General features: G+C 37.9%; 1 protein-coding gene across 1 annotated transcript; it reads right to left on the bottom strand.

Annotated features, from left to right (window-relative positions):
- Positions 1 to 2,562: 2,562 nt before the first annotated feature.
- Positions 2,563 to 8,220, bottom strand: LOC137614862 (uncharacterized). The gene is made up of 3 exons (XM_068344520.1): positions 7,543 to 8,220; positions 5,031 to 5,229; positions 2,563 to 4,466 (listed from the first exon to the last, which is right to left on the bottom strand). Exons 1-3 carry the CDS (start codon positions 8,218 to 8,220, stop codon positions 2,563 to 2,565), a joined length of 2,781 nt encoding a protein of 926 aa, XP_068200621.1.
- Positions 8,221 to 10,257: the final 2,037 nt, after the last annotated feature.

Here is a 10,257-nt window from a genome sequence, read left to right as displayed (position 1 = left end):
CTAACACTCCACCCCGTCGTTAGAAGAATATACCTCAGAACTCTTGAACAAGAAGGTAATAAGGAAAGGGAAGTCCATTAAATTCCAGGGAAGGCTGTTTTGTGTTCCCAAAAAAGACTCAGACAAACTCAGAGTCATTCTAGACTTGTCTCCACTCAACAAGTTCATCGAGAACAGCAAGTTCCGGATGCTTACTTGGCAACACATAAGGACCCTTCAACCAAAAGGGGCGTACACAGTCTCACTAGACCCAGCAGATGCTTACTGGCATCTTCTATTGAGTTGCTCTTTCTCCTCCTACCTAGGATTCATGCTAGAGAAGAAGTGTGTCTTCAGAACAATGCCCTTCGGACTGAAAACACCCCCAAGGATATTCACGAAGCTGGCAGACACAATCGTTCAGCAGCTACACTCCGAAGGAGTTCAAGTACTAGCATATCTAAACGATTGGCTGGTATGGGCAGCATTCAAGACTACTTGTCTGCAGGCAGCGAAAAATGTGATCCAGTTCGTGGAACACCTGGGCTTCAAGATCAATCGAAAAAAGTCTCGCCTTCCTCCAGCTCAGAAGTTCCAATAACTAGGAATCCAAGGGGACTTAAAGTCACACCGCCTCTCCATTCCATCTAAGAAGAGGAAAGAGATAGAGGGATCTGTCAAGAGACTAATCCATCACAAGAGGATTTCAAGACGCCAACAGGAAAGAGTATTGGACTCTCTCCAGTTTGCAGCAGTGACAGACCCGGTGCTAAAAGCACATCTAAAAGATGCGTCAAGAGTCTTGAGAAGATACGCATTAAATGCTCAAAGCGATTAACCTAGGTTGACCCTAACCCTGTTGCACACGCAGTTAAGGCTGTGGTCAACAGCCAAGAGCCTAGCACGAACAATTCCCTTGCAACCACCACAACCATCAGTGGTGATACACACGGATGCCTTCTCGGAAGTATGGGGAGGCCATTCTCACGTGAGAAAAGTGCAAGGGAATTGGTCGCACCAGTTCAAAACATTTCATATAAAAGTTTTGGAAGCTCTGTCAGTTCTCCTAACTTTAAAGAAACTATCCCTTCGCAGAAAAATCCACATCAGATTGGTCCTGAACAACGAAGTGATAGTAAAATTACTAAATCGACAAGGATCGAGATCACCTCACATCAACCATGTAATATTATTCATCTTCTACCTGGCAAGGAAGAAGGGATGGCACCTATCAGCAGTTCACCTACAAGGGTTCCGCAATGTGACACCGGACGCTCTATACAGGCGAAAGCCCATAAAGACAGAATGTGAACTAAACTTTATTTGTATATACTTATTCACTTAAACAAATACTTAGGAAAGTAATTTAAACAGCTTTAAACACACAAATTAATATAATTATTAACACCTTACAATTAACAATAAACACGCTGAAGGTGGCACCAAATAGTACATTCGTATGTTAGACCGGTTTATAATTAAATAGAATTCCTGTTGACGAAAGGACCTCATCCAAACGTAGGCGAAGCGAGAAAGTCCTATTCAGTGAATATGTTTAGCTCGTAACCACTCTGTCCTAAAAATATGAACAATATCACTATTAGTGACATGGAAACAGCAAGTCAAATTAAATTTCCCCAGAATTATTCAAAATTAAGCTGCAAAACTTTTACAGGGCTTCGCACAAATAAAAATTAACCAAAGCCATAAACATAATAAATGCAACCTTGGACACAAATAACCTGGAAATTTTATATGAATAAATTGATTCAAAAGGACCAAGAATAGTTATTTAATAATTAAGGATTTAGCAAGACCTTTACTTAAATATAAATGAAAGTGCTGGCAATAACAAGGAATCGAACTAAAACCCGCTTCCTTCAGTTGAACCCCATACCTGTTATTGTCCAGAGAGGCATATAAGTGGAAGTGACGACGACATTCACCACAAGAGCACGTTGCAGACAAAGGAGCCAATTTTTCGACACATCAAGCTAGGACTCCACTTGGGCTCAATCACACATATCGATGCTGAATACATCACAGTAAACCCTTGGCCATAACTCGAGGACGAGGACTTCAGAACTGTATACGTCTCTACGTGGCACATGGTCGTGGTAAACTAATAGAAGAAGATATCCAGTGGTCCAGTGGGGTTTTTACAACATCCACATATTGTACATATTCCTTACTGTATAATTATTGATGAAGAAACACATCTGCGAAAAACAGTTGAAAAAACGAAGATTAATAATTTCACAGAAGGGTTCGAGGAGGAGTTGCTGCCATACTGCCGACGGAGAGATGTCTCTGCTTCTGTCTTACAGTACATAACCATATCGGCTTGTATAGTTATAACAAGGTAATAAGGGAACCAATGGAAGTGGGTTAAAAATTGAAAAACAAGCTAATTCAATACCAACTTAAAACTATCAAACAACCACCTACTCCCTTTGAGTCAAAATACAAGGTTAATACAAACAAATATGAAAAGTTACGAATTATATTCGTAATTTTCTGGACATTGCAGGCCAGGGATACAATTTAATATGTAAATTGTATAAAAATTCAATCAAACTTAATCTAAATATTCAAATATTCTCGTGTTCGCTGCTCACTTAATATCGCAGCCTTCCTGCGAACACGAAGATTATTAGTGTCATTATTTTGTTCAACATCAGGGGTAGGGATACAGTCATCTTCACCCAAATCCTTCACCTCTAGATAAGGAATTAAAGTCGAGATGTGACGTTTTATAATTTCCTTGGTCTTACCATTTAAAAGGGTCACTCCAGTTACCTCACCATTGCTATTGACTTCTAGTTTCTGGACAATAGCCATAGGATAGCTGCTAGGTTTAGTGTTAAGTTCCTTTAAAAGGACTATGTCCCCTACCTTAATATTATGTTGCTGGGCTGGACGGTACCTATCCTTCTTATCAATTGCTTGTGATAGAAGTGTTCCCAGAAACTCCGAATGATAATTTTCAATCAAATTTTGCCTAACTTTACGAAGTTTCTCAAACTCATCATTGATACGACTAGTTGAACTAACTGGTGCTTGCCAGTCTGGATCATGGGGCATTCCTTGCAGTGAAGGAATTAGGTTTAAAGAAAGAGTATCGTATCCTCTTATCAATTTCTCTGGGGTTATAGGTTCGGGTACATCATTAACATTAGCTTCCCTCAATCCATTTTTGAATGCAATAGGGCGCTTATTAACCAGATGTTTAGTGTGTTCTACAACAAATTCAAACTCTGCAAAAGATAAAACCCAATTCTTAATAGAACCAAAGAGCAGTCTTTTTACCATTTTCACACACGTCTCAACCAAGGAACCGAGTTTACTACAACCCTTAAAGTATTGTTGAAAGGTTAAGGGTTTCACATTGTTCTCCTCAAAGTAAAGCCGAGTCTCATGATCACTGATAAAATCATGAATTATGTTGGCGCCTGCAACAAGCTGAGAGCCTAGGTCACTGACAACAAGCTGTGGTACTCCATAATTAAAACAATGAAGTTGAAAAGATCTTAAAAACTCTTTGACCGAGAGGTCATTACATATCCTGAGATCAATTCCTCGACTCCAAGTACATGCAAAAATAAGTAACCAAACCTTTTGAGATTCAGAGTCCTTTTTAACTGTAAAAGGACCAAGGTAGTCAATAAAAACATTATTGAAGGGAATAGATGGTGGGTCAGATCTGAACTCTCTATAAACATTTTGATTCAACTGGAAAGTTCTGTTGTTGAATCTCCTACAATGAACACAAGTTTTAAGAATTTTCTTAATGGTAGAAAAGTGTTTAGGAACATAAAACGTACGTCTAATGGCAGACAATACAGCATAACATCCAGAGTGGGATAATTTCGAATGAGCATCAAGAACAATTAGTCTAGTTAAAGCACTATCCCTCGGCAACAATATAGGAAATTCATTTTGACCATCCCATGTCTTAAACTTACTTTTCACCCTAATAACGTTATTATTGTCAAGAAAAACATTCAGTTGAGTAACTATCTTAGGTAGGTCTTCAAGTCTAACCTTTTGATCCTGAAAATACGAAAAAACTTCAGGGAAAAACAATTTTTGCTCTGTAGATATAATCTGGGTAAGGGCCTGAGCAAACAGGTTACTATTAGGTGATTTAGAACTGCCTTCTATCCCTATCTTCTGCTTCCATTTCATAACACACCGCAAGACTCTTCGGTGAATCAAAACCAATCTCCTGAAATCAGAAATATCATTAGGGTCTATTAAATGAGCATTTCCGGAACTATTTGGCGAATGTTCAGAATTAATTCCCACATATACATTATGATCGATGACAGGAGCCATTTTGTCAACAGTCAGTGGATTAGGAATGACAACAGATAATTCATCTTCAGTCTTAATAAAGTTTGAGTCTGGTCCAATAAGAAAATTTGTTTTCATAAGAGACCTATAAGAAAAGGGGCGAGTAGTGCTGTCTGCTGGGTTTTCTTTTCCTGAAACGAAACAAAACTTAACAGGGTACTTTTCACATAGCCTCTGGATTGAATTAAGCCTGTTAGTGGTAAATACACCAAGTCTCTGCATTTTTTCCATCTTGGACACACAAGAATTGAGCCAATGAAGTGAGCATATTGAATCAGTATACAACAGTAATTCAGATATGTTAATTGGCTTCATACACACATCACCTGTAAGGTCTCTGTGTAACTCCATTAAGCTTTCAACACCAAACAAAACTGCATTAAGTTCCAATGACGGAATCGACTTATTCTTCAAATGTGTATAAACCATACGGTTTTTAGCTTGTAGGAAACAACACTGATTTGTCTCAACATGACATATAAAAACTACAACACCATAAAGAGAACGACTGGCATCTGTAAATGCTATTAGTTTGTATTCACCGTCCCTAGGACCAACAAACCTTGGCACTCTTATTATGGGGGAGGAATTTGCCTGCCTACACAAGTTTTTCCATTCACGAACCAAGTCATTATTAAGAGGTTTGTCCCAATCAAGATCTGTACAACATTGGAGCCTATGCATGAATAACCTACTCCTGTTCATGAGTGGCAAATTAAACCCAAAAATATCGAACTGTGCAGCTATGGTGGTCAAAACCTCACGTTTAGTACTGGCATCAGCATTAAGATTGATAGGCTTGGTGAAAATTTCATCACTTATCCTATTCCATGTTAAACCAAACAATTTATTCTCTATAGGTGTCTCAAATTTCATATCTTTATCAATTCTACTCTGCAAGGAAATATCATTAGTTATTAACTGCTGCACTGAAAATTTAAAGGACTCGAACACCTTAGGTAAAACCGAATAAGCCCACTGAAGGGTATCAAGATTGTCACAAGAATAGGCTCCGTTGTCCATGTATGTTAATGAATAGATCAACTTCTTACATTCTTTTAATTTGTCATCATCTTTATCAGAGTTAATAATCAATATATAAAAAAGTGATATCATAAGGAGAAAAGGACTGCAACGTAAACCAAAACTTAGTCTGACATTGCGAAATGCAACCAGGGTATAATCATCTTTCCTAACATTACGAAACCAGTAAAATAGAAGTTTTGCCTGATCGTTCTCGCTCAAAGTCAACATATTGAATGCCTTTTTCAAATCAAATGTCAATAATTTCTCGTCGAACCGAAGATGAATGAAAGCTGACAACATTTTCTGGTTCAGATTAGGGCCTGGGAACATACACTGGTTATGGGACAAATTCAGACCTTTATTACGTTCATTTTCACTCAAATTCGAGAGATAAACTATCCTACATTTCGTTGTCTCACGTTGAGGCTTGAAAACAGCCATGTGGGGAATGAAAGAATAATTTGGGTGTTCTAATTTAAATTGTTCAAGATTATCTACAGGTTCAATAATACCCTCGGCTAACTGATCTCTGAAAGTCTGATCCATCAATAGCAAATTACCTTTATCTTTCTTGTGCTTCTTTAATGTAGACTTTAAAATTAATTTAGCTAACCTCTCATTCTTAGAGAGTAAATGAGATAGTTTACCATTCCACAACAAAGGAACCCTAATCCTGCCATCTGTTTCCCTGAAAAGATTTTTTAGCATGAAATCAATTAACTTCCTATTCAGATCAGTTGTCGTCTCATCACATTCAGGCTGATCATAATTAAGATAATTACGGCATTCTGCCTCAAGTATATGGCTAGTGGCCTCTCTTAACTTTTCCTCTATGACCTTGCCTTTAGTGTTCAATACATTAAAGTTACAACTAGTAGCAATATTACCAAAATCAAGGTCTTTAATTTCCTCACTAAATGAGGGACTAAAATAATCACAACCCAATAAAAAAGAATGTGTGCATATACTTACAGAGGAGTCCACAACAGGGAAAGATAACAATGGCTCACTGGAATCAGTGTTCATGCAATAGAAATTACTGTCGCGAGTCTGCAAATAATCCACATTATTGATCAATCTGTCAAGATTTCCTGTTAGCATAATGCCATGTAACGTATCTATATATACAGAGGGGTCATTATTGCCAAATACAACGTCTTTTCCCAACAAACAATGAGAAGAATCTGAACCTAACAAGACATCAATGTCACTAATTTCACTAGATTTTGGGTCTAGGAAGGAATCAGCAAAGGAATAACCTCTATCTTTAAAGGCTTTAATAACCTTCCCTAAACCAGGTAAGGACAACTTTATATTTATCGAGGGCACAACCATAGCAAAAATCTCAACTACACCAGTGGTTAAAGTAATAGGCAACTGTACTATTCTAGTTTTATAGACCTTGGGACCATTAAAACCATTAACTGTCGAGTCAACATCATTGCATATAACTTTAAATTTACCAAAATTGGCTAGTCTCTCCGATACAAAAGTGCTTTGTGAACCGGTATCCTTGAGCCCTCTGAATAATCTCCCTTGACCTGAAACTTGGAAAGTAAAAGTTGGAAGTGCAGATCTACTACTACAATTAGGAAGTATGGCTACTCCACTATTCGTCGCTGTTTTAACTGTAGCAGAACTAGACGGCTCATTTTTACTTTGGGTGGAGCTTGTCTTTATGCATAAAAAGGAGAAATGCCAACCGCCACAATGATAACACTTTTTGCGAAACCTGAAAGAACATTTAGTAGTCGGGTGCATAAAACTTCCACATTTTACACAGCCCTTGCACTCTGACAATTTCGATACTTTCTCCTGTGCAGTAGGGAAATTTGGACATTTGGAAATAAAGTGATTAATATCCTTTGAATCTACCTTTTGGCACAAGTTGCAACTTTTTGATGCATTGTTAATATTAGAGTCGACTTTGATAGCCAAACTCGTCGAAGTATCCTGATTCTTCCCTTGAAAATTTCCAGAAATAGCGGGACCTTTAAACTTTGAAATTTTCCTGGCATTCTCATACCTTTCAGTGGCAGTAAAGAAGTTATCCTTAATATCCTTACAGCTAGGACGAGTTTGATTGGTAATCTGAACCAACTCTTTCTTAAATTGTTCATTAAGGCCTGACCATGCAAAATACTGTATAAAATCATCTGCCGTTATTTCTAGTGTACTAACAGACTGCAATATAGTCCTGAATTTTGAAATATATGAATATGGATCATCTGAAAGCCCTAACTTAAGTTCTGTCAACTGCCTGATCGTGTTTACCTTACGGGTGCTTTCCGAAGCAAATGCTGCCTTCAAAAGCTCTACTGCATCATTAAAGGTTTGCTTGTCCACCTCTAAAGAATCCAACAATAATTTAGCACGACCGTCTACTTGCTGCTTGAGCAACAACAAAAGATCGCGATCTGGGTATGTAAAGGAACTAGTGGTACTTAGGAATTCCTTAAGAAATGACGTGAAGTCCTCGTTTTCTTTACTGGTAAACCTGGGTAAAGGAGCAGTTGGCTGCTTTAACAAAGAACGAGCATTATCAATGCTAACATTCGAATGATTAGAGAGAGAAGCAGGCAGCAAAGACAAGCAAATCTGGATTCTATCCTGGTAATCCTGACATATGTCACTCTCTGTATCTAAAGCCGCCTCTGTTACCCCGTCATCTGAAAACTTCAATTCAAAAACATTTTGGTCCAATTCCAATAAACTCTTCTGGTAGTTAAGCAGAAGACCCCTTTCGGTCGTTTGCAAGGCTGGATCTAAACCCCTGTAATTATCACGTTTATCATAACAAACAGTAACTTTTTTACGAACCGTTTTGCGCCTGGAAATTACAGCTTTTAAATCTGACATTTTAATCTAGCAGAATAAAATTACCTAAACAAAAGCAAAAGATAGATCATGTAAATCTATATAAAAATAATTGAACGCGAATTAGTAAATTTAAATGGAGCTAAACAAACAAACTGCTACATTCAATAAACACTGAATTAAACACGTGCTAAATATAAGTACGCCAAAATTACTTTATACATGAAAACAAAAAGTACTAAATTATTATAGACACGTAAGAAATAGTAGAATGTCACCGAAAACAAGCACGTTACAATATGCTAATTACCTCACCGCATAAGACACAATATTTCGCGATCTATTTATATTAGCATTTAACAACAACTAAAGAAAAATTACTGGACCACTGGAAACCCCCGCAACGAGCTATACCTGACCGTCAACACTTGCCACCTTCTCGCTAAAAATCCTGTCACGGTCGCCATGAACAAAACTTTATTTGTATATACTTATTCACTTAAAAAAATACTTAGGAAAGTAATTTAAACAGCCTTAAACACACAAATTAATATAATTATTAACACCTTACAATTAACAATAAACACGCTGAAGGTGGCAAGCCAAATAGTACATTCGTATGTTAGATCGGTTTATAATTAAATAGAATTCCTGTTGACGAAAGGACCTCATCCAAACGTAGGCGAAGCGAGAAAGTCCTATTCAGTGAATATGTTTAGCTCGTAACCACTCTGTCCTAAAAATATGAACAATATCACTATTAGTGACATGGAAACAGCAAGTCAAATTAAATTTCCCCAGAATTATTCAAAATTAAGCTGCAAAACTTTTACAGGGCTTCGCACAAATAAAAATTAACCAAAGCCATAAACATAATAAATGCAACCTTGGACACAAATAACCTGGAAATTTTATATGAATAAATTGACTCAAAAGGACCAAGAATAGTTATTTAATAATTAAGGATTTAGCAAGACCTTTACTTAAATATAAATGAAAGTGCTGGCAATAACAAGGAATCGAACTAAAACCCGCTTCCTTCAGTTGAACCCCATACCTGTTATTGTCCAGAGAGGCATATAAGTGGAAGTGACGACGACATTCACCACAAGAGCACGTTGCAGACAAAGGAGCCAATTTTTCGACACATCAAGCTAGGACTCCACTTGGGCTCAATCACACATATCGATGCTGAATACATCACAGTAAACCCTTGGCCATAACTCGAGGACGAGGACTTCAGAACTGTATACGTCTCTACGTGGCATATGGTCGTGGTAAACTAATAGAAGAAGATATCCAGTGGTCCAGTGGGGTTTTTACAACATCCACATATTGTACATATTCCTCACTGTATAATTATTGATGAAGAAACACATCTGCGAAAAACAGTTGAAAAAACGAAGATTAATAATTTCACAGAAGGGTTCGAGGAGGAGTTGCTGCCATACTGCCGACGGAGAGATGTCTCTGCTTCTGTCTTACAGTACATAACCATATCGGCTTGTATAGTTATAACAAGGTAATAAGGGAACCAATGGAAGTGGGTTAAAAATTGAAAAACAAGCTAATTCAATACCAACTTAAAACTATCAAACAACCACCTACTCCCTTTGAGTCAAAATACAAGGTTAATACAAACAAATATGAAAAGTTACGAATTATATTCGTAATTTTCTGGACAGAATGGTCCCTAGACGCAGACTCATTCTCCTTTACCTCGGAAAAAGTCCCGGAACTGCAGACCGACCTCTTCGCGACGAGCAACAACAAGAAACTACCTCGTTACGTAGCCTCTTATATGGACCCTCAGGCAGAGGGGATGGACACCATGTCCCTTGACTGGAATAGGTGGAATTGCATTTACCTGTTTCCACCAACCAATCTCCTGCTAAGAGTCCTTGACAAGCTAAGATCCTTCAGAGGGATAGCAGCAGTTGTGGCCCCCAAGTGGCCCAAAAGCAATTGGTTCCCTCTATTTCTAGAGCTAAAACTGAAGCTTTTTCCTCTGCCAGACCCAGCATTATCTCAACTGGTTCAGAAGTCGAATGTCTACGCTCCATCCTCGAGAACTTACAA

This window comes from Palaemon carinicauda, chromosome 21, assembly GCF_036898095.1.
Source record: "Palaemon carinicauda isolate YSFRI2023 chromosome 21, ASM3689809v2, whole genome shotgun sequence".
NCBI lineage: Eukaryota > Metazoa > Arthropoda > Malacostraca > Decapoda > Palaemonidae > Palaemon > Palaemon carinicauda.
This window is presented reverse-complemented; position numbering and strand designations above follow the sequence as displayed.

Bases quoted from the DNA above. Each gene is read 5' to 3' on its own strand.
- LOC137614862 (XM_068344520.1), bottom strand. From the start codon at position 8,220: ATGTCAGATTTAAAAGCTGTAATTTCCAGGCGCAAAACGGTTCGTAAA. The intron at 5,230-7,542 runs GTTAGTACACTA...ATTTCCTTGCAG, and splicing joins TCAGGACTATATTGCAGTCT to AGTAGAATTGATAAAGATAT. The intron at 4,467-5,030 runs GTAGGTTATTCA...GTTTCGTTTCAG, and splicing joins TTTGCCACTCATGAACAGGA to GAAAAGAAAACCCAGCAGAC.